At 44.1% G+C, this 25145-nt stretch overlaps 1 protein-coding gene across 3 annotated transcripts in view; it reads left to right on the top strand.

The window, feature by feature from the left end:
- The window catches only part of PDLIM1 (PDZ and LIM domain 1), an 83145-nt gene extending 59461 nt beyond the window's left edge, over positions 1–23684 (top strand). Inside the window, exons 1-6 of one of the 3 annotated variants that reach the window (XM_077259042.1) lie at positions 12378–12536; positions 13382–13690; positions 16884–17035; positions 20682–20741; positions 22090–22201; positions 23285–23684. In XM_077259042.1, coding sequence (XP_077115157.1) covers positions 12496–12536; positions 13382–13690; positions 16884–17035; positions 20682–20741; positions 22090–22201; positions 23285–23471 — 861 coding nt within the window. In that variant the 5' untranslated portion in view covers positions 12378–12495 and the 3' untranslated portion in view covers positions 23472–23684. Of the gene's footprint in view, positions 1–12022; positions 12214–12377; positions 12537–13381; positions 13691–16883; positions 17036–20681; positions 20742–22089; positions 22202–23284 lie in introns of those variants that run through there. The other 2 variants (XM_077259040.1, XM_077259041.1) reach the window with 2 other exon arrangements.
- The last annotated feature ends 1461 nt before the right edge of the window (positions 23685–25145 follow it).

Raw genomic sequence — 25145 nt, 5'->3', positions numbered from 1 at the left:
GTGCATGGAGAATGCGGTCTTTGACATGCTGGTGGAGGGATGGGATGGCTTTTCTCAAAGTGTCGACTGGGTAGCTCATAGCGTGGTACTGCATAGGCCATCAAGTCTTTGAAAGCTTCGCTTTCAACCAAGCGGTAGGGCATCATCTCTAACGATATAAGTCTAGCAATGTGGGCGTTCAAACCCTGTGTACGCGGATGAGAGGGTGAGTACTTTCTTTTCCTAATGAGTCTCTTGGAGGGTGAGCTGGACTGGCGAGGTGCATATGGTGGGACTTGGGGTGGTGGTGGTGGTGGACATGGCGGATTGAGAGAGGGTTGGTGATGGTATTCTCTATGTAGGCCTACATGCTGTGTTTCCTACCAATAAACTTGTGATTCCCTGACTGCTTTGCCCTAGCGACGACACCTCCACATTTGCTGCTGTTGTTGTTTTAACCGGTGGACTTACAGTGAGGGAAGGAATGTAGTGTTGCTGACTAGCTTCATTGTGAGCAGGTGCAACAACGTTACGGGACGTTTGGTAGCTAGTCCAGGCTTGCAAGTGCATGGTGGTTAAATGTCGACGCATGCAAGTTGTATTTAAACTTTTGACATTCTGACCTCTGCTAAATGTCCTTGAGCATTTCTTACAGATCACTTTGCACTGATCATTCGGATCTTGGTTAAAAAATTGCCAGACTGCACTCTTCCTACTATTTAATACCTTTTCAGGCATTGCACACTGTGCTACTTTAACCGGATGGCCACGCTGTCCGAAAAATGGTTTTGGATTTGCCAACCTTTTTTGGCCAGAGATGGGCCTGCCAGATGAATGCAAATGTTATGTAGATGGCTGCTGCCGATCCTCCTCCTCCGCTTCTGAGCTACTGCCAGCAGCACCCACTTCCCCCAATGGCTGCCAATCTGGGTCAACAACTGGGTCATCTATCACCTCCTCTTCAATCTCATGTTCAGCTATCTCTGTGTCACCGTGTAAGGTGCTATAACGTTCGGGAATGGGCACCATCGTCTCATCAGGGTCAGTTTCGGGCTCAGTACACTGCGAGGGCAATGTAGTTATGGGAGTCAATGGAACAGCATGACAATCTAGCTGTGGCTGTGCATCAGTGCACTCCATGTCCGAATCATCTCCTAGTGGGCTGTTAACTATTTCCCTTTTTAACCCAGGCACGGTATGTGAAAAGAGCTGGAGTAACCTGTTGTGTCGCCTGACGCATCCTTCACTGTTGTTTTGGGGGAAGGACACAAGGAATCAACTTGTTCCTGACCGGGAGCATCCACCGATGACTGGCTACTTTTCAATTTTGAACTATCCGAAGAGGAGGCGAAAGAGCTAGAGGCAGAGTCAGCAAGGAAAGCCAAAACTTTTTCCTGCTGCTCCGGCTTTAACAGCGGTTTTCCTACTCCCAGAAAAGTTAGCGTTCGAGGCCTTGTGTAGCCGGACGATGACGCTGGCTCAACAACTCGAGACTTAGGTGCTATTTTGATTTTCCCTCTCCCACCCGATGCTCCACCAGCACCACCACCACCACCATCAGCATTACCAGATGGCAATGACCGCCCACGGCCACGACCTCTTCCACCAGCCTTCCTCATTCTTGGGAAAATGTAACCAAACTAACAACCATTATATGGTACTGAAAAACAAGGTAGAAAGTGTATGTTAACTTGTGAATATAAATCTCCCTTTTTATGTGTGGGTGAGTGCTGAATAAATCAGGCCCACTATATTACAGTATAGTTTCTGTGGCACAAAATGACTGACAGATACCACAGACATGACTGGCACAGATGCACAGATTTGGCAATATTATTCTCCCTTTATTTTTATTTTTTTGGGGGAGACTAGTGAATAAATCAGGCCCTATGTATGACAGTATAGTTTCTGTGGCACAAAATGACTGACAGATACCACAGACAGGACTGGCGCAGATGCACTGATTGGCAATATTAATCTCCCTTTTCAGGTGTGGGACAGTGCAGAAAAATACAGGCCCACTGTTTTACACTACACAGTTTCAGGGGCAGAAAGTGGCTGGAAGATAGATAGATATATATATATATATATATATATATATATATATATATATATATATATATATATATATATATATATATATATATATATAGGGACTGTACTACAATTACTATCTCCCTACAATAATCTCTGAAAAGTATGGCAGGCAGCAATAAAAAGGACTGCTGCACACAAAAAGTGTGGACAAACAAACAAGATAGCTGTGCAGAAAGGAAGGAGCAACAGGATTTGTGCTTTTAACCCCTTCCCGACCTTTGACGCCACGTAGGCGTCATGAAAACCCGTGCCAATCCGACCCATGATGCCTATGTGGCGTCATGGAATGATCGCGTCCCTGCAGATCGGGTGAAAGGGTTAACTCCAATTTCACCCGATATGCAGGGACAGGGGGAGTGGTACTTCAGCCCAGGGGGGGTGGCTTCCCCCCCCCATGGCTACGATCGCTCTGATTGGCTGTTGAAAGTGAAACTGCCAATCAGAGCGATTTGTAATATTTCACCTAAAAAACTGGTGAAATATTACAATCCAGCCATGGCCGATGCTGCAATATCATCGGCCATGGCTGGAAACACTGATGTGACCCCCCCCACCCCACCGATCGCCCCCCCAAGCCACCGATCTGTGGTCCGCTCCCCTCCGTCTTGTGCTCCGCTCCCCCGTCCTCCTGTCCGCTCCCCCCGTGCTCCTATGCCACCCCCCGTGCTCCGACGCCCCCCCCCATGCCCCGATCTCCACCCCCCTTATACTTACCGAGGCTCCCGGTGTCCATCCGTCTTCTCCATGGGCGCCGCCATCTTCCAAAATGGCGGGCGCATGCGCAGTGCGCCCGCTGAATCGGCCGGCCGGCAGATTCGTTCCAGATAGGTTTTATCACAGTGATCAAATAAAAAAAAAATAGTAAATGACCCCCCCCCTTTATCACCCCCATAGGTAGGGACAATAATAAAAAAAAGAAAATATTTTTTTTTTCTTTTTCCACTAGGGTTAGGGTTAGAACTAGGGGTAGGGTTAGGGGTAGGGGTAGGGTTAGGGGTAGGGTTAGGGCATGTGCACACAGTGCGGATTTGGCCGCGGATCCGCAGCGGATTGGCCACAGATCCGCAGCGGATTGGCCACAGATCCGCAGCGGATTGGCAGCAGATCCGCAGCGGATTGGCCGCTGCGAATTCGTAGCAGTTTTCCATCAGGTTTACAGTACCATGTACACCTAAGGAAAACCAAATCCGCTGTGCCCATGGTGCGGAAAATTCCGTGCAGAAACGCTGCGTTGTATTTTCCGCAGCATGTCAATTCTTTGTGCGGATTCCGCAGCGTTTTACACCTGTTCCTCAATAGGAATCCGCAGGTGAAATCCGCACAAAAAAACACTGGAAATCCGCTGTAAATCTGCAGGTAAAACGCAGTGCCTTTTACCTGCAGATTTTTCAAAAATCGTGCGGAAAAATCTCACGAATCCGCAACGTGGGCACATAGCCTTAGGGTTAGGGTTGGAAATAGGGTTAAAATTAGGCTTGTGGTTAAGGTTACGGATAGGGTTAGGAGTGTGTTGGGGTTACAGTTGTGGTTAGGGTTGGGATTAGGGTTAGGGTTTGGGATTAGGGTTAGGATTAGGGTTGGGATTAGGGTTACGGGTGTGTTGGGGTTAGGGTTGTGGTTAGGGGTGTATTGGGGTTAGGGTTGTGATTAGGGTTAGGGCTACAGTTGGGATTAGGGTTAGGGGTGTGTTGGGGTTAGTGTTGAAGTTAGAATTGAGGGGTTTCCACTGTTTAGGCACATCAGGGGTCTCCAAACGCAACATGGCGCCACCATTCCAGCCAATCTTGCGTTCAAAAAGTCAAATGGTGCTCCCTCCCTTCCAAGCCCCGACGTGCGCCCAAACAGTGGTTTACCCCCACATATGGGGTACCAGCGTACTCAGGACAAACTGGGCAACAACTGTTGGGGTCCAATTTCCCCTGTTACCCTTGCAAAAATAAAAAATTACTTGCTAAAACATAATTTTTGAGGAAAGAACAATTATTTTTTATTTTCACGGCTCTGCGTTATAAACTTCTGTGAAGCACTTGGGGGTTCAAAGTGCTCACCACACATCTAGATAAGTTCCTTGGGGGGTCTAGTTTCCAAAATGGGGTCACTTGTGGGGGGTTTCTACTGTTTAGGCACATCAGGGGCTCTGCAAACTTAACATGATGCCTGCAGACCAATCCATCAGTCTGCATTCCAAAACGTCACTACTTCCCTTCCGAGCCCCGGCATCTGCCCAAACAGTGGTTTACCCCCACAAATGGGGTATCAGCATACTCAGGACAAACTGGTCAACAACTTTTGGGGTCAAATTTCTCCTGTTACCCTTGGGAAAACTAAAAAATTCTGGGCTAAAAAAATATTTTTGAGGAAAGGAAACACATTTATTATTTTCACGGCTCTGTGTTATAAACTTCTGTGAAGCACTTGGGGGTACAAAGTGCTCACCACACATCTAGGTAAGTTCCCTTGGGGGTCTAGTTTCCAAAATGGGGTCACTTGTGGGGAGTTCCTACTGTTTAGGCACATCAGGGGCTCTGCAAATGCAACCTGACACCCGCAGAGCATTCCATCAAAGTCTGCATTTCAAAACGTCACTACTTCCCTTCCGAACCCCGACGTGTGCCAAAACAGTGGTTTACCCCCACATATGGGGTATCGGCGTACTCATGAGAAACTGGACAACAACTTTTGGGGTCCAATTTCTCCTATTACCCTTGGGAAAATAAAAAATTCCGGGCCAAAAATCATTTTTGAGGAAAGAAAAATTATTTTTTATTTTCACGGCTCTGCGTTGTAAACTTCTGTGAAGCACCTGGGGGTTTTAAGTGCTCACTATGCATCTAGATAAGTTCCTTGGGGGGTCTAGTTTCCAAAATGGGGTCACTTGTAGGGGAGCTCCAATGTTTAGGCACACAGGGGCTCTCCAAACGCGACATGGTGTCCGCTAACGATTGGAGCTAATTTTCCATTCAAAAAGTCAAATGGCGCGCCTCCCCTTCCGAGCCTTGCCGTGCACCCAAACAGTGGTTTACCCCCACATATGAGGTATCGGCGTACTCAGGAGAAATTGCCCAACAAATTTCAGTATCCATTTTATCCTGTTGCCCATGTAAAAAATGAAAAAATTGAGGCTAAAGGAAATTTTGTGTGAAAAAAAAGTACTTTTTAATTTTTACGGATTAATTTGTGAAGCACCTGAGGGTTTAAAGTGCTCACTATGCTTCTAGATAAGTTCCTTGGGGGGTCTAGTTTCCAAAATGGGGTCACTTGTGGGGGAGCTCCAATGTTTAGGCACACAGGGGCTCTCCAAACGTGACATGGTGTCCGCTAGCGATGGAGATAATTTTTCCGCCTCCTGATTCTTAATGGTGGGCGGAAACAGAGAAAACGAAACCGCCCACGAAGGAGAGAGCGGGAAAAGGACCAGGAAGCGACCCACGTGGAGGACGCCATGGCCAGCAGCTCGGAACCCGAATGTGGGGTGGAAGCAGAAGTCTCCCCCAACTACCCGGACGAGTACCGCAGCCCACTCTCCACGGACAGTGCTGATCTTTTGCAAGCTGAGATGGGAGACTTGATCCACCAGCTCCTTCAGCTGAACGCGAAGGCCCAGGCTCCGCACCAGGTAGCGCCGGAAGAAGGTCCTCGGACATCGGATCCTGCACCACTGCCGGAGTTGTTGCTGAGGCCCTTGCCGACACCGCCAGCGGAACCCGCCGCGGAGGAGGAACCTGCATTGGCTGTTGAGTCCGTCGACCCTGTCCCGCCGGCAGAGGACTTGTTAATAGGCCCCGTTGCGGCACCCCCTCTCCCTGGGACCCATAGACTCCAACGCCTGTTACCATGGGAGGAGGCAACTGGAATGGAACACCGCCTGAAGGCCCCGATCGCGCCAACCACCCTGTTGTGTGAGACCCGTGCAGAGCGCACGGTATGCCGCTGGGTGAACCCAGGATCCGACCTCATGGGGTTCCCCGGGGTGAAGACACGGGAAGGGGAGATGGTGCAGGCCCTGAGCTGGGAGGAATACCAGGCCCAGCTGGAACAGCAGTGGAAGGAGAAGGAAAAGGAGTACCAGGCCGGGCTGGAGGCCTACCATCAGAAAGACCTGGCGGTCAAGGACCGGGCCCGCAAGGACCCCACCGCTCACCAGGCCCCGCGCAGGCAGGGCATCATCACCACCTTCAAGCTCCGTGGAGGCTGGGGCTTCATTAAAGAGCCGGGCTTGTATGCGGATGTGTTTGTAAACCGAAGGGATGTTGAGTCGCATCTCCTAGAGGGCCACCCAGACCGGGATCTCTACCCGGGGGATGAAGTCTCGTACACCAGGCACTTTGGGGAAAAGGGGTGGTTTGCCCTGAATGTCCGCAAGAGGCAGAGCCCTGTGATACCCCCGATTAAGGTGCCAGTGAAGCTAACCCCTGTAGCAAAGGTGCCCCCTTGTGGTCAGCCCATGGTCATTACCAGGACCACCGAGGTCACCCCCACGTGCACTATGGTCAAGACCACGACATGCAGCATTGTCACCTCCACCACTCTCGTGGCCAAGGAGGCACCTCTTCAGGTGGGTGGTGCCCGCGCTGCTCCAGAATTGAAGACAGTGGGTACACAGACCCCCAGATGGGACAGTACTCCCCCTTATGCAGTACCAGGCGGTGGGCAATATCCAAAGGGGTTGCCTCCGCCGGTGCTGCCCCCTGATTGGTTCAAGTAACTCATACACTGCAAAAATGCTTTAATGACTGTAAATAAGTTAATTGTTGTCATTGTTTTTCTCTGCTATTTTGCTGCTAAAACCCGTTTAGGGTTACTCTTAAAGGGATCCCTTTGTTGACCCGGGATCCCTATTGTTTTTGTTTTCTACGTTTTGCACAAGTTATCAAAGAACTGCTGAATCATGAACAATGCATGATACAAACTCCTTGTATATAGTTTGCACCTTCTTAAGGGTGCTCTCTACTGGTTTTACATAAAAGACGGACTCTTTGCGAAGATACGGTTCTTGGAACTGGCACTGGAGTCCTTGCTGCATACGGACTTGCAGCTTGAAAAGTTGTACTACCTCATAGAGACTTGTTTCCCTCTTAAAGGGGATGTTCACATCCTGCACTTATGAACAGTGTTGCCTTAAGATGGTTGAATGGCAATGATGTCTTGAAAAGAAAGTATTGATGATGTTGATATGTGAAAGTTAAATGTAACTAACTAGTTGATTGTAAGAAATGTTCAATAATGTTAATAGAAGAATGAGGACAGGAAGTGAACCCGTAGGGGTTAGTGGTGAGTCCTCCTAGGAGCCATATAGAGATGGCTCAGTGATCCCAAACTGAAAGAAAAATGATATGTTCTATACTGTGTATAGTAGTGGAAGGACAGTAGGCTCGGGCGGAAAGGAGCGGTCCTGTAACAGAAAGGAGAGGCAGTAGGTCTGGAGCACTTAGGACAGGCGGTCCTGCAGATTTAAAGAAGGAGAATGCATAAAAGTTAATTAGCCTTATATGTGATATAAGAAGGTCTTTAGTGGATTTAGCGAGTACGTCCTTAAAGGCAATGTTAAATTATTGTTCAAAGATTTTGCACTTAGTAGAATACCCGGTTGGGTAAGAAAAGTTATTTATAGTAAAGTTATTTAAAAAGTATTTAACCATGTTTGTAACGTTCAAGTGTCCTCACCTCCCATAAAGGGAAGCTCTGTTAAAAAGTTTACTTGTACTTGCATTTTCAAAATTGTATGTCTCTTTGCTGACATGTATTGTTGTTTTCTTCCCAGTCCAGGAGTACTGGATTTAACCGGGGGGGGAGTGCAGCGCCCCAGAGTCCTGGTCGTTGCAGTACTGTGGCTCCGCCGCTAAGGGGGGCTATGGTACGTCTGATGGCACTGAAGGAGTTCATCTGACCAGATATCACATACACCAATACATTTCACAGTCTGGCCTCCAGGGGGAGCTAAGGGTACTATTCATTAGGCCACTCCTCACAGTCTGGTAAAACTGGGGGTTAGGCAGGAAGTTAGGGAGAACGCTGACTGGGTTGGAACCAGGCAACACCTTGTGGCAGAGGGTGTTGTAGGGGAAGATTCGGTAGGGTCCCTGTCAGGGGTGGGATCCTGACAGAGGCCTGGCAATCGGAGAGAAAGCCATGGGACAGCGCCTGCACTTCATAGCAGCGGTGCCCTAAGAAAGGACAAGAAGCGAGATTTATTGTGCTGAGTGAGAAACGAGATCAACGCAACAGGGAGAAATACCAGTAGGAGTCGTGCTGTTAGACCGAGGCAACATCCTACAGAGGCGTAAATAACCGGTGGCCGGAACGCAGAGGAAGTACAGAGCTCTAAGCATTACTTCAAACCAACGGCAGGGCAGAGAGCTATAGGCTGGCTGTCTCACCTACATCACCTACGCAGACATAGGGGGCAACTTGTGGAGAGGGGCGACTCTAGGGTCCCGGAAGAGCTCCGAGCCTTCCCGTCATACGGGTGCGTCCTACCATAAGATCTGGGGGACGAGAAGAAGAAGAACAACATCAGAATCGAGTTGTGAGGGAACTCGAGAAACAGACACAACAGTTGTGGGGACTATCCTGTAAGCACAGCAGGGGAGGACCACAACACATAAGCGCTAGAAGGAAGGCACAGATTTCCACCTGCGAAGGGAACTCTGGAGGTGCCATCGGACCGGCCGGACTTGCGCAGCCCGGCTAACCGTATTCTGGACTGAGGACCCAGAAGCCTTCATTAAAGAGGTAAAGAGACTGCAACTTGGTGTCCTCGTTATTTACTGCACCGCACCACCACCACCATCCACATCTATTACTGTACGCCCCTCAGCAGGGTCACGGACCGGGTCTAGCCACCGTGACAACCCCAGAGCAGAGACTCAGAGGCCCGGTACCGGGTACCCCTCGGCCCTGCGGCAGTGGGGGCGCTACATTCATTTTTTACTTCCATGTTGCTTCTGCTGCTGTGAAACACCTGAAGGGTTAATAAACTTCTTGAATGTGGTTTTGAGCACCTTGAGGGGTGCAGTTTTTAGAATGGTGTCACTTTTGGGTATTTTCAGCCATATAGACCCCTCAAAATGACATCAAATGTGAGGTGGTCCCTAAAAAAAATGGTTTTGTAAATTTTGTTGTAAAAATGAGAAATCACTGGTCAAATTTTAACCCTTATAACTTCCTAGCAAAAAAAAAATTTGTTTCCAAAATTGTGCTGATGTAAAGTAGACATGTGGGAAATGTTATTTATTAACTATTTTGTGTCACATAACTCTCTGGTTTAACAGAATAAAAATTCAAAATGTGAAAATAGCAAAATTTTCGCCAAATTTCCTTTTTTTTCACAAATAAACTCAGAAATTATCGACCTAAATTTACCTCTAACATGAAGCCCAATATGTCACGAAAAAACAGTCTCAGAATCGCTAGGATCCGTTGAAGCGTTCCTGAGTTATTACCTCATAAAGGGACACTAGTCGGAATTGCAAAAAACGGCCAGGTCATTAAGGCCAAAATAGGCTGGGTCATGAAGGGGTTAAAAAAGCAGTTGGTTTGCACAGCGGCGTACAAACACCAATGCAGCTATCAGGGAGCCTTCTAGGGCAGCCCAGTAAGCTACAGAGCTGATGAAGAGAAATCTAGCCTCCACTGTCCCTGCAAAGAAAAGGTGGTGTTGGACAGTGGAAATCGCTACAGCACAAGCGGTTTGGGGGTGAATGTACCCTCCCTAACTATATCCCTTCTTCTGACGAGGCGGCAGCAACCTCTCCCTATGCTCAGCTCGGCAGCAGTAAGATGGCGGTCGGCGTGCACGCCCCTTTATAGCCCCTGTGATGCCGCAGAGAGCAAGCCAATCACTGCCATGCCCTTCTCTAAGATGGTGGGGACCGAGACCTATGTCATCACGCTGCCCACACTCTGCGTGCACCTTCATTGGCTGAAAAATGGCGCTGAAAGCGTCATACGAAACGCGACTTTGGCGTGAAGATCGCCGATGGCGTGGCCGATCCCACGCTGGGATCGGGTCGGGTTTCACGAAACCCGACTTTGCCAAAAGTCGGCGACTTTTGAAAATGTTCGATCCGTTTTGCTCAACCCTAGTCATGGGCATGAGGTCATCAGCTTGTGTTCCCACGTTTCAGCCCAGTTGCCAAACTACTCCTCCTGTCATCCATGCATGATCTAAACATTCTCTCATTAAACCTTTCTGACAATTCTTTCTGCAAATTGTCTCTTCAGAAAGAAACACGACTAGAACTCTAGTGCCACCTATTAGAAACAGCAATCCTAAAAGTCAATATCGACCTTCCCCCTCTTGAAACGTTACCTAGACTACTCTTTCCAAATTGTTGGCTGTAAAGGAAAACTAAACTTAGAATTGTTGTAAAAAAAAAAAAAGGAAACAAAAATTATACTTGCCCGTACTGTGAATAACTCATTTTTGGTCTGCGGTATTTTAGAATATATTGATTTGAATCTTTCAAGAAAATCCAAGTGAATATTTTTCAATACTATTTAGAATTAAAAAATAAATTTGACAATATTGCACTTGATTCTAATGTGATAAATTATCCTATGAAAGTTGCTTGTACAGAATATTGCATCCAATTAATCTGATCATTTTATTCCCGCTGCTCCCCTGAGTATTCCAGTTTCTGTTTTGGTAAAATTCACCATATTTTGGGAGAGGGTGGAGCAAAAGGGTGTGTCTTTAGGCTGCTTTGCATAATTACCCTGTGAGCCATGCCCCCTTAGTAAAGACCATAAAAATGGATTCTAAATATAAAGCCCCATATCTCTGCATCCATATGAAAGATTTAAAACAGAAAAATCAACAGCATACCTAGGGCAGGAGCAGGAATAAAATAAGCGCAAAAACTGTCCACTTTAACCTAGTGACAAGTTGACTTTAAATTTAGAATTTACATTCCCCCAATTTAAGCCTCCGTATGGACTGTGTGTGGTGCGTATGGAGGGTGTGGCGCGTATGGACGGTGTGGTGCGTATGGACTGTGTGTGGTGCGTATGGAGGGTGTGGTGCGTATGGAGGGTGTGGTGCGTATGGAGGGTGTGGTGCGTATAAACGGTGTGGTGCGTATGGACTGTGTGTGGTGCGTATAAACGGTGTGGCGCGTATGGACGGTGTGGCGTGTGCAGGTGTATTAGAGAGGACTTCTAAGTGTTCAATTTTAATGAAGAGCGCTCCTAGGAAGGACTGCTGTCTCATCAGGACCAAAGGGTCTCCTTGGCCCATATTAACAGACTAATACTATAAAGACTAGTGATGAGCGAGTAACCTCATTGCTCGGGTGGTCTTTGAGTATTTGTAACTGCTCAGAGATTTCGTTTTTGTCACGTCAGCTGAATGATTTACATCTGATAGACAGCTTGAATACATGTGAGGATTCCCTAGCAACCAGGCAACCCCCACATGTGCTCAGGCTGGCTAGCAGCCATAAATAGTGCAGCTGAGTCAACAAAAACTAAATCTCCGAGCAGTTAAAAATACTCGGAGACCACCCAGCATGCTCTGGAAAACCCGAGCAACGAGTATACTCGCTCATCACTAATAAAGACCCATAATAGTTGGGGTCCCTGTTGGAGATTTTGCTTTGGTTTCCACTATCTTCATGCTAAGCCAGTGCAAGTCCTAGATCTCCATCAGTAGCATTCAGTACATTCCCTGCTTACAGTGGAGAAATGTAAATGAGTAGAAAGATAAGAATGGCGGATTCTGAATAATCCTCTTTTCAGCTGTTTGTGTATCTCTGCAGGTTAGCGATGTTGGAGTTGACATATTCCCATTCTATGTGATGCTTCTGGAGCCTCCCGTTCTGCCCGTGGCCGGCACTGGCTGACACGTGGAGTTGTCGCTCGGCAGTGCATGACTACTGGCTGTCTTGTCACTCCACGCCTGCATGTTAGACACTTCTGATTTTCCTTCTGGTCCCTTTGCATGCAGGAAATAAAACAAATAGGAATTGCGCACAACCGAAGTGCTATGCCGTTCACTGCCGCCTCCGCTTCCAACACCCCCAAAGTGATCACTGCTCAGTACAACAACCCAGCCGGCCTCTATTCCTCTGACAATATCCAAAACTTCAATAACACTTTGGAGACAAAATCCTCTGGTGCCCAAGTGCCAAGTCAAGTGTAAGTATCCGTGTGATAATGGTCTGTATGTTCTAGTGTTCACCCTCAGGACTGTCCATGATTTCTTGTCATCTTACCATGGTCACTAATGCCATTTTCCTTTTCAGGCAATTACATAGTTTACAAATGTTACTGAGAATTCTGTACAAATGTCTTAACTTCTGACTTTTTCTTCTCTCTCTTCACAAGCCATCTACTGAGGATTGACAGATGGGAAACTAACCTTATGTTTTTGTTTTTTCCATTTACCAGAGACGTGCCCAATTTCGGCGTGCTTTCAGCATGACTTACCAGCCACTAAAATCACCACCAGGCTGCATCAGGTGCTTTCTCCTTAAAACAGTCTGCTCCTAGCTTATACCAGACTAGTTAGCGAGACGCAAGATTGAGCTAAATCAACAGACTAGAAAAGTTAGTGCCCCGTGATGCCACTAGATCCTAAATAATTGATTGTTTTATCAGGAAAATGACTTCTCCTCAAGTTAATGCTGGTATTTCCATCTCCAAGATTCGATCCCAATATGTAGTAGGTGTAGTAATGTTAATATTAGCAAATACCTCCAGTTAGAAATGTAGTATAGTTCTTCTGATTAGCTATGTGATTTACCTCATGTGCACGGCATTGCAATAGATTAGATGATTCATGGTTACAACCACTAACTGCTAACTAACTGTCACTATATGAGTGGTTGTAACATGGATACCTAATAATGGCTAATTATGGATATCTAGCTACTGCAATCCCTGCATGTGAGGTAAGCAACATAGCAAATCAGAAGAACTATACTGCATTTCTAACTGGAGCTAGGAAAGGATTTGGATATAGGATCTTGGAGATGGAAATACCCTTTTAAAGTTGTTCTCCATGAGAGAGCCTATGGCCATTCTAGTTAAAGTACCAGTATAATGCTAGAGACTGGCACAACGAACGCCATAAGCAGCGTAACTGCCCATATGATATTTGTATTATTAGTAAATTGTGAAGTATTTTAGCATTTTTATGCAAACCCCATACTTCAGTGTCACAGAGGATTGTTCTGTATGTAGGCACCTAATGTAGAAACCTCATTGCTGTGTCATAAAATATTAACTCTTACATTTCCTTCCTTTTCTTGCTCACTTGTCATATACCACTCTCTATTCTCTTTAACCTCACCCTGGTTTCTAGTCCCGTTTCTCCCTCCGCCATGTGTAAGGCTCCCTCGGCTTCTGTCTTTAACCCTCTCCAGTCACGTACTACCCCTGCCTCTTTACAAAGAAGGCACAGCACCTCCTCCATCCCAAATCAAGTGCGAGTGGTACCTGAAGAGTTAAAACAAGCTGCACAGATCTGTCCCAACAGTCTTATGGAAGTGGAAATTCCTGGACTCAAAGTCGCCCACGTCCAGTTTAACTCCCCATTACAACTCTATTCTCAGGAAAACATTATGGATACATTGCAGGGGCAGATCTCTTGCATTAACCCAACTTACTCCAGGTAACATTGCCTGCGTGCACAAGTACCTGGCACCCTGCATGTGTTGTGGATTGGCACTGCTTGCTCCACATTATATACCATGTAATCTTCTCTGAACTCCTCCGTGTCATGGAGAATGCACCGTTTTGTCTGATTTTAGGTGCCGCTCTCAATGTGCTGCCTTGCAATGCCTATAAATCTGTGTAACATGTAATATTTGAGCATTTTTATACCAATAATGCAGTTTTGATGAAAAGTCAGGATTTTTTTTTAATGGACACTTAGGATTCCGTGAGGAGCACCAATATCTTCTATCGCCACTTGTGGTTCTCCTTGGTTATATCGTTCACCGGTTTACATCACATATGGACCACACATTTGTGGCTCTATTGAGGCTTTTGTTTAAGGCCATGAAAAATGTCCTTCAGATATAACCCCTATTAAAGCCACTGCATGCTGTGTGGCCTCCGTTCCGGCAGGGCCCATCTTTTTAAGTGCGGCTACTCATTTTTCAAGTCATCAGACAGAAGCCCCAATGGAGCCACAGGCAATTGGCATAATCCTAATCCGCATATAGCCTTAGGAGGAGCCATTAACTCATTTGCAGGCATAGGTTGGGTCTATAATGTAAAAATGCTGCTTATCAGCCTCAATGGGGTTTAATCTTACGAAGGAGACAAAGCTAAGCTGGCTTAGTTTAGGTAAAGCATGCCATGTCCAGCTTGTCCTTACTCTTCATTTATGAGTGGAGATCTGGAGTAAAGTGTGTGCGACAGCTCTCATTCACAAATGACCTACTGTGGAAATCACATCCTGCATGTATGTTTTGGTGTTTTTTTAAAAATTGTATACAAATTTTTATTTTTTTTAAGATCTTGCAGTTTTTCACACTGGCCACTAAGGCTATTCTAGAGTCCTACTTCTTGTTCTTTTAGGACAGGGTTAGGGAACCTCAGGCCTGCGGCCGTTTATGGCTTATATCCGGTCCCCGGGCATATTTCTGGGTTACCCTGCAGTACTTGGGCCCTCGGCTGTATTTTCTTTAATTTCTTCTTGCTCTGTGAGGACATGCACGCAGTGCTCCCACACATGCCATGAAAGAGTATGTCCTGACAAAAGTGCCAGCGTCTGGATGTACTTTGTGGGTGGGGTTAGGGCACCATTTGTACGGCCCCCGAAGGATGGTATGAATATCCACATGGCCCTCGTCAGAACAACTGTTCCCCACCACTGATTTAGGAAATCCACATGTACATTAGCAGCAACAGACAGTCAGATCCTGTCTTTGGTATATAAGCATCTAAGCATCCATTTATTTTTTTTACTACAGATTTGACATATGAAAACTATAAAAATTAAAATGCAATTAAAATAAAAACCTGATTTAAACAGTAGTTCATTTTCTGCTGACCCCTCCCCTTCAGAACAGATCTGTTATCAGACTATGTTGTTCTGTTTTACTCATATTTTTTTCTTAGGCTATGGTCACACTTTTCTTTTCTGCTCCAAAACTCCATAAAAAAAGATTTTAATGTCTGAAAAAATAGTGACAATTCTGAACAATTTTTTTTTATACAAGTTGAAGAAAAAATACACAAATGTAAAATCTGCAGGGGGAGGTGAATTGGTCGGGCATAGTTTACCTAACACATTGGTGGTGCATTTTGTAGGTCGGGCACTGTTTACAAATTGGTCAGGGCCATTGAGTTGGTCAGGCATTGTTTAGTCTCACACAATGGTCGGGCATTGGGATGCTCAGGCTTAGTTTACTTTAACACATATCACCAACTTAATTAAACTATACATTTAATTAATACTAATTGCAATTCTTGGGTGAGGAGAGATATGACATTTTGGTTTAAACTTGGGAAAATCACAAAAATAAATGGGTAAAACGATTGCCTATGGCTGGGGACAGGTTTTCTCTAGACAAGGCCACTTATCATGTCATGCTTTAATGTTTTCCTGCTGGCCCATGGTGACCACCATGATAGTGGTCAGTTCATTACAGTGGGAGGAAATTGAATGTAGACCAAAAACTGCTAATATGATGCAAAGTAAATGTTTAACTGGTAAGTAACAACCATCCAAAAAAAATGATACATTTCTTCTAGTTTTGTGCTTCTACGTGTTTTTATTTATTTTTTTGGAGTTGTAGTACTGGTATTGTCAATGCATGGGTATGTCCAGGGGGTTGGCAGAGATTGGAAAACGGGGTCTGTTAGTTTTTTTTTTCCTCTTTGAAACAGCGCCACCCAAGGGGCCGTGTTTTGTATTGCAGCTCAGCTCCAGTGATCTGGATAAATTGTAACACCAGGCATAAGCCATGGACAGGTTGCACTGCTTTAAAGGGGGTTGTCCGTTCTTGTATATTTGTGATGCATCCTCAGTATATGCTAAGAATGCCTGATACGTGTGGGTGTGAAGCCCACATCCATCTTGAGAATGGGGGCCCCATCACATGCTGACACGAATAGACAGGTATAGAATTTCTGAAAATTGCAGTGCAAGCGTGCTTGTCAGTATTCCGAACTTCCGTAAAATAAATGGAAAAAGACGCATATACATGGCCACCTCTCTACCTAGCTGAGTTTGATCAGGCCTCGCTGTTGAGATCAATATGAGGCTTGGTGATGGGATCCACATCTATCAGACATTTATGGCATAACCTAAGGGTATGCCAAAAAATATACACGATGGGAATAGACATTTAAAGACATTACCAGGTCAGAAGTGGACAGTTTTTCCTCCTCTTTTATTCCCGCTGCTCCCCTGAGTATTATTTTTTTGCTTTCAAATCTGCCAATCAGATCCAGAAAAAGTTTTTAATTTAGTGCTAATTCTTATGTTTCTACGAAGGGGGTGTGGCTCACTGGACTCCTTGGGGGCGTGTCTTAGTTCCTCTGCATTATTACCCCCGAGCAACCGCCTGTTTGCTAAACACCAGAAAAGTTAGCAATAACTAAAGGCTTGGATCTCTGGAACATTATTGTGGATTTGTACAAAAACCAAACAAACTTGGGAGCAGCGGGAATAAAATAAGAACAGACGCTTTTGACCTGATGACAGGTCCCCAGTAAGGGAATAAAAGGCCCTTTCTTACAAATCTCCGGCAACCCTTAAAAAAAAAAAAAAAAAAAAAAAAAAAAAAGAAGTGCCATAAAAGCAAGGTGTACTCAGACTTCTGCTTGTCTTCATTTTCTGTCGCATTCAGTGTGGAGCAACCGCAGCCAACCAGTGTTCGACCAATTGACAAAGATTCTGAGGTTTACAAGATGCTGCAGGAAAATCAAGAATCCAATGAACCACCGAGGCAATCTGCTTCATTCTTAGTATTGCAGGAAATTTTAGAGACTGATGAAAAAGGCAAGTAACACTTATCAAAAGCCAAAAACAAAACCCCCAAAATTGATGAACGAAAAGGCAATTCTAACATAAAGTCAATGGAATTTTTTTTTTCTTTTAAGAAAATTGTATTTGGTGTCTATGGGATGTATGTCTCCTACTTTATAGTGTATAACAGTGTAAAAAAAACAACCAACAAAAAACAGATAAAACTACTCTAGTTCATAGGCTGTGTGCAGTATTGTCTGATTCAGCTGCAATACCAGACACAGCCTTGGAACAGCAGTGGTGCATTTTCATGGAGTAGACACATTTTTTACAGTAAAGATGAAGGCAGGGAGGTTTATGTGCATTACCAAGCTCTCACAACAAGAGTTTTGGGAATGACCAATAAACATATATGCAAAATGTCCGTGGCTTGTTTTTCTCTATCCTTATTCCATAAGGTATTTAAAAGATCGGCGGTGAGTGCCGCTACATTTTTTGCCTTCAGAAGTTATAATTTGTCCAGCTTTAGTAGGAATGCATTAACTAGAAAAAAATATCAATAGAAAAATTTGGGGGCCAAAGGCCCAGTCAGCTCACCAACAGACCACAGGAGCATGTGAACCCGTCCTGACCCAGACGTAGCAACAGCTGAAGACATAGGAAATATGGAGATTGTTCCAGCTCCTTTCCGATTAAAAGTCCTTTATTGATCCATATCCTTAAAAATCATCCCTGCACAGAGGGGAATGTGAACAGCGACAAAAACCTGCTAATAGCTACGCGTTTCGATCTATTAGCAGGTTTTTGTCGCTGTTCACATTCCCCTCTGTGCAGGGATGATTTTTAAGGATATGGATCAATAAAGGACTTTTAATCGGAAAGGAGCTGGAACAATCTCCATTAACTAGAAAACCTTATATGCAAATTGCCTCTTCTGAGAAAAAAAGGACTTAAACTCTATAGCGCCACCTGTTGGAAGTATCGATCTTACAAGTCACAATCAACCCTTTAACGAGTCGTGCAATATGACTTAGGATAAAAGCCAAATCAATATCTCAATTCGCAGACACGGTGTTTCGGGCTGTTGGCCCTCGTCAGTGCGAAGCATGAGAACTGATTTGGCTAGGTGAGAGGCTCTGGACTGGGGTCTAAGGGGCAACGTTTCTCCTTTATGGAGAGTGACATATCAGCTCTGGCTTGTCAAGGTAAGAAAACCTTACAAACTCTGTGAGAGAGAGGACGAGTGGTTATAAAGGACGACATGACAATGAAAAATAAAGAAAAAAAAATGAGTGCTGAAATAAATAGAGACTTTATTTCAGCGCTCTTATTTACACCAGTACTTTACCTTATAAAATGTTCATCCTGCAGTTTGGCAGTTTATCTATCATCCACAGGGTTTTTCTACTTTGCTATGTATACTAGTACTAGATAGTGGCCCGATTCTAACATATCGGGTATTCTAGAATATGTAGGTAGTATATAGCACAGGCTACGTACTATATTGCACAGTGACGTAGTATATAACACAACCAACGTAGTATATAGCATAGCTACGTAGTATATAACACAGCCACGTAGTATATAACATAGCCACGTAGTGTATTGCACAGGCACGTAGTATATTGGTCAGCCACGTAGTATATAGCACAGCCACGTAGTATATAACATAGCCACGTAGTATATTGTAGAGCCACGTAGTATATAACACAGTCACGTAGTGAATTGCACAGCTACGTAGTGTATTGCACAGCTATGCAGTATATTGGTCAGCGACGTAGTATATAGCAGAGCCATGTAGTATATAACATAGCCACATAGTATATTGTAGAGGGACGTAGTATATTACACAGGCACGTAGTATATTGCACAGCCACGTAGTATATAACAGAGCCACATAGTATATTACACAGTCTACGTAGTAGAAAAAACGGATCCGTTGCATATAGTGAAAAACTGATGCAACTGACCTGTTTTTTTTTGAGAGAGAGAACGTAAAATGTGCATGATTTGAATGGGAAAATGCATGAAAAACCGGACTCGGAGGCCGGAATCATAATTTCACATCTCAGTTTCATATGTTTTTCGCCGGATCCATCGCTGTGCGTTTTTTCGCCTGACAGAAAAAACTTTCCTCTGTACCTTTTCTCCCTCCGCCGGAAAGTTGTTTTTTTTTTTATGGATCCGGCACAAAATAGAGATGAAACGTGAGGTCATCCGGCGCTAATACAATATGAGAAAAAAAACGGATCTGGCGGAAAAAAAAAAGGATCAGTTTTCTTCAAAACTCGCCGAATTATACCTGACTGCAAAAACCTGATGTGTGAAAGTAGCCTAACTATCCATATATCTATCTACATCTATCTCATTCCTTCTATCTATCTATCTATCTATCTATCTATCTATCTATCTATCTATTAGTAAAAAACAGGAACAGCACAAATCCTTTACTTATCTTTGGGTGTTAAGCCCTCCAACAGCCCGTCCATCGGTTGTCCTTAGTCCATATAATTCAAAAAAACAGGCAGCACTCCATATTCTTTCAAGTGATATGCAGGATTTATTCAGACCCACATGTCTGGGCAACGTTTCAGCTTCAAATGAGCCTTTCTCAAGCCTTGAGAATGCATATATAGCGTGAAAAAAAGCAAAATTAATGAACATGCTGCTTTTTTTTACCGCGATGTGTTTTTTTTTGCGGAAAAAAAACGCATCATGTGCACAAAAATTGCAGAATGCATTCTAAATAGGATGCATATGTATGCGTTTTTATAGCGAAAAAAATGCAACGTGTGCACACAGCCTTACACTTACATTTTGTACAATAACAAATACCGGTATCTATTGCTGAGGCCTCACCGGTGTTAGGAATTCTGTGTTTCTGGTTCTCTATAGGAACATAAAGATCAAATTTATTCAGAGAGAGGAAATGTTACATAATCCTGTAGAATGTAAGCCCGCAAGGGCAGGGTCCTCTTCCCTCTGTATCAGTCTGTCATTGTTAGTTTGCTTACTGTAAGTGATATCTGTAATTTGTATGTAACCCCTTCTCGTGTACAGCACCATGGAATCAATGGTACTATATAAATAATAATAATAATGATACAAACTTCACCAAACAGAACCTCCTTGATTCCAATAGGGTTAGTTGGGTGTTCATCACTTTACTGGACAAATTAGCTTCCCCATGGCGAAAATGACTACAGAACGGCTCCTCTGATGGCTATGTGACTAACATGGTTGCTTTATATTCTTTTTTTTAAAGTCCTTGGTTTGAATGTGACTAAGGGCAAGAAACTGTATGGGGTGTGTACGCTTTCCCATTTGGGTTGATTTCCTCTCTCCTGTTTCTTCCATACTCAAAAAAGAAGAGGTCAATCGGTTTCCTATTAAATTGAGCACAGCGTCATGGGACAGGGTCTGATGTGAAAGATGAATCTCTCTCTCTCTCTCTCTCTCTCTCTCTCTCTCTCTCTCTCTCTCTCTCTCTCTCTCTCTCTCTCTCTCTCTCTCTCTCTCTCTCTCTCTCTCTCTCTCTCTCTCTATATATATATATATATATATATATATATATATATATATATATATATATATAATATAGCGCAAACATGCTTTATAGCACTGTACAAACAGGGAATAAATATATTAATAAATGATTCACTATTCTTTCCTGGTGCAGATTTTGAGGGCACAGAACTTGCATACACAGGTCCAGGAGGTGAATATTTTATAGACCCAGGTAGAGGACGTTATGCCGAACCATTGCTCTTCATCACATGCACGTGAAGGCTGTCACGTCTGTCACCGCGTGCACTATTCCTCTGGCCCTTTGCATGTTGTGTCCGTGAAGGGAAGGCAGTGCCGTGTACATGATATGGCAGTGACCAGGATCGCATCTGCTCTGTTATCTGTTTTACATTACATAGAAATCTACTAAAAATTGCTGCTATAAATACATTACTTGTAGTTCTTCAGATTTGTTTGGAGATTTAAAATAGGAGTAACACATTTATGGCGCATGGAAGTGCCTTTAATCATAGATGGCTTCCATGCAACAGAAATGTATCCGGTTTTAAAATTCCTCCTTTTTGTATCCTGGTTTTAATGGACACTCAAAGATTCCTTTTACCAAATTGATGTGCCGTATATACGCCTGCTCTTCGTTGTTCCTCGGCTGTGATCTGACAGCTGGATCCTGGCACCCTTCAGGGAATCATTTAATGAATTTGCTCTACAGACATGGTGAGCTCCTATCCACCACTTTCTTTCTTTAGATGTAAAGTAATTATCCCTCCAAACTAATGAGCATAGTAGATCTAAACATTAAAATGGTAGCAAACATGCCAGAGATACCAGCACAGCATAGAAACAATATCAGCAAGGGTGTATTCACGAGTCGAGGATTTGACAAATTTCAATGTGGATTCTGCACTAAAGTTCATGTTAAAATCAACAATACTCCGCATCCCATGCATATGAAAAGGATTTCCACAATTCCCTTCACATGCGACAGAAATATCCCATATATTCCCATTTAAAAGACATAGAATAAGCCAGAATTGGCCTCATACATAAAATATGATTAGTACTCGCACTGCACAACTTGGGGAAAAAAAATCTGATATCTGGTAGATTTGGAATATGTAAGTCTGGCAAAGCATCTACGGCAATTCTCCACTGATGGCGCATTACAACTACATTAGCAATATATGTAATTACTCCAGAACACATCAAATTTGTGAGAAGTAGACAATCCCTTATAGGACAGTTGGAGCTGGTACGTCTGTCCCCCATAGCTACCTACACAAATTCAAGTATTTGGAAACTGTTTTAAGTAATTGTAAGTCTATTTCTATAACGCTAGTATTCATTATTAAAAAAAACTTTTTTTTAAATAACTGGAAGAAAATGTGGTCACTGCCATACTGACTCATGTACTGACTGCCTTCTGTAGCTTTTTGAATGCACAGTTCACAAATTCAAAGGCAATTCAGCTTCTAGGTTTCCCATGTTGAAATGTGCAATACAGTATTCTTGTATGCCAATTCTTATGTCTAATTTGTACGTATTTCTCCTTTTTGGTGCAGGGGAGAAACCTTCTGGTTTCCGTAGTGTAAGACCTCCTACTACTAAAGTGGCTGCCTCCATCGGCAGTGGACAGAAACTGCCAACATGTGATCACTGTGGAAATGGGATTGTGTAAGTGGCATCTCTAGAATACTTTGTGCAATATGAAATACTGTATATATAATCTCACCATAAATTATTGCTAGTGATGAGCGAATATACTCGTTACTCGAGATCTCCCAAGCACGCTTGGGTGTCCTCTGAGTATTTGTTAGCACTCGGAGATTGTTTTCACCGCCGCAGCCGAATGATTTACATCTGTTAGCCAGCATAAGTACATGTGGGGGTTGCCTGGTTGCTAGGGAATCCCCACATGTAACCAAGCTGGCTAACAGATGTAAATCATGCAGCTGCAGTGAGGAAAACTAAATCTCCGAGCACTAAAAAATACTCAGAGGACACCCAAGCATGCTCGGGAAATCTCGAGTAACGAGTATATTCACTCATCAATTATTGCCATTACGCCATGTAGGGGAATGTGCTTGAAAAGACACCTTAGACGAGCTTTAAAACACTCTGCTTGAGGGCTCAATGTTTCTAAGGTTAAAACAAGGCTTTCCGTCACCTGCCCTAGCCCTGTGCCTCTAGATCTTGGCCAACTGGAGTTCCATACACCTTCTCCTCTAACACCCATGACCTAACAAACCCCACGAGCCCTGCTCCTGTACTTGCCCTCTTTTAGTAGCTTTTGCTTCTAAATTTATGTAACTATCTTGTATCAATATTTCTGATGGGTGAATAAAGCCTAAGAGACGTTTCAGATTTCTAAAAGGAGTTTACCCCTAATGACAAGTATTTGCTCATAGACTCAGATACTTGTAATGAAAACCTAAGTGAGCTTTACTTTCCCTCCATGGGACGAGCGCTGTCTCTAATACTGCCGTGTGTATCAGCTGAGCTCAGTGATTGACTGCAGTGGTGATCAACAGCACTGCAGCTAATTCCTGAGCTTAACTGATATACAAAAGATTGACCAGAGCAGTGGTGGAGATAAATTGCTGAATCCAAGGAGAGTAAGTAAAGCTTAGTTTAGTTTTTAACATGTAATTTGCCCTATGGGCAAAGGTTTTTGAAAGGAGACAACACCTTAACGTTACCTTCTAGGAATGATATGTTTCAGTAACAATGGTTTTGTGTTTTTGTTTTTTTTTTCAGGGGAATCTTTGTGAAGATCAGAGACAAGCCGCGTCACCCTGAATGCTACGTGTGCACTGACTGTGGAGTCAATCTCAAACAGAAGGGGCACTTTTTTGTCGAGGATAAGATGTACTGTGAAAAGCATGCCCGGGAACGTATGACACCACCGGAAGGCTATGACGTGGTTACCGTATACCCCAAGTAAACTCTGAGCACAGAAGTGACATTTTGGAGCCTGTTTAATGCTAAGCGAGCCTCCAATTCACCTGAACATGAATGTTGGCAGTAAAGCTTCTTGAGAATATACTGGGGGAGACCTGTGGAAATTTTATACATGATAGTTATTTCAAACCAACATCTATGATGTTTTTCATCCTTGCTTTTGTTGATATTCAATACAGAAAATCTTTATTACAGAGACCTGTGTCACTTGTGTTTTATTGTGATTTGTGCCCATCTAAATAAACTCATCCATTGTATTTTACACACATAGATTGGCTAAATACCCCCATACAGAATAGACTGTTGCCCAAAGCCACAGATATCAATGGGTTTGATCTACAGTCTGATTTGTATGGGTGCCCCAGACAATTGATTCTCGGGAGAGTGAGGCTATGTGCACACGTTGCGGATTTTTCCGCACCGTTTTTGCAAAATCCGCAGGTAAAACGCACTGCGGATTACCTGAGTATTTCCAGCATGTTTTTGTGCGGATTCCAGCTGCGGTTTTACACCTGCGGATTCCTATTGAGAAGCAGGTGTAAACTGCTGCGGAATCCGCACAAAGAATTGACATGCTGCAGAAAATACAACGCGTTTCCGCGCAGTATTTTCCGCAGCATGTGCACTACAGATTTAGTTTTCCGTACGTTTACATGGTACTGTACAACGTGTGAAAAACTGCTGCGAATCCGCAGTGGCCAATCCGCTGCGGATCCTCAGCAAAATCCGCAACGTTTGCACATAGCCTAAAGGATCTGGCATTTCTGACTCCTGCCGGCAGCTATCTTGGTCATCTCTTCCACGCACAGAACAGTTCACAGAACTATTGTTTGGCAGACAGCCATCTAATGTGTATGGGGTGACTTAACTTTCCCCTGTCAAGATGTTGGGAGAGGTAGAGTTCCCAAGGTAAATGCACTGGTGTAAAGTCTAATATATAGGAAGAGGAGCAATTGTGGCTCTAGAGCAGTGGTCCCCAACTCCGGTCCTCAAGATCCACCAACAAGTCATGTTTTCAGGATTTCCTTAGTATTGCACAGGTGACTGAATGCTTGCCTGTCCAGGTGATGCCATTATCACTTGTGCAATACTAAGGAAATCCTGAAAACATGACCTGTTGGTGGCTCTTGAGGACCGGAGTTGGGGAACACTGCTCTAGAGGTAGATTGATGGACCACTTGGTATTTAGATACAGGAGGACCTTTCCCAGAAATGCACTGATGTGGTCCTGCCTGAAGGTAGTGACTGGCATCTTACGTTTAGGGCAATGCATAATGCACATTACAATTTGGATGAAGTGGGATTGCAAGTAGATTGAATGAATAAATGGCATGGTGCGTCAATCCGAAGGATTCTCTCCATTTCTCATGTAATGTACAAGATCTCACCTTACTCCAATATCTTGTCTCTGATTTCTCCCTGTTACCAGAATATCATGTCTGATTAGATATTTAAAAAATTAAGTGTGTGATGTAAGCAAGACAAGATGACTACGTAATCTTTCGAGGATGTGGACCGATTAGGTCTTCTAAACGATTTGTGTGCACTTCTTCTTTCTCCTATGAAGCCCAACTACCGTATTTTCCGGCGTACAAGACGACTTTTTAACCCCTGAAAATCTTCTTAAAAGTCGGGGGTCGTCTTGTACGCCGGGAAT

The sequence above is a fragment of the Ranitomeya variabilis genome, chromosome 4 (genome assembly GCF_051348905.1).
Source record: "Ranitomeya variabilis isolate aRanVar5 chromosome 4, aRanVar5.hap1, whole genome shotgun sequence".
Taxonomy (NCBI): Eukaryota; Metazoa; Chordata; class Amphibia; order Anura; family Dendrobatidae; genus Ranitomeya; species Ranitomeya variabilis.
This window is presented reverse-complemented; position numbering and strand designations above follow the sequence as displayed.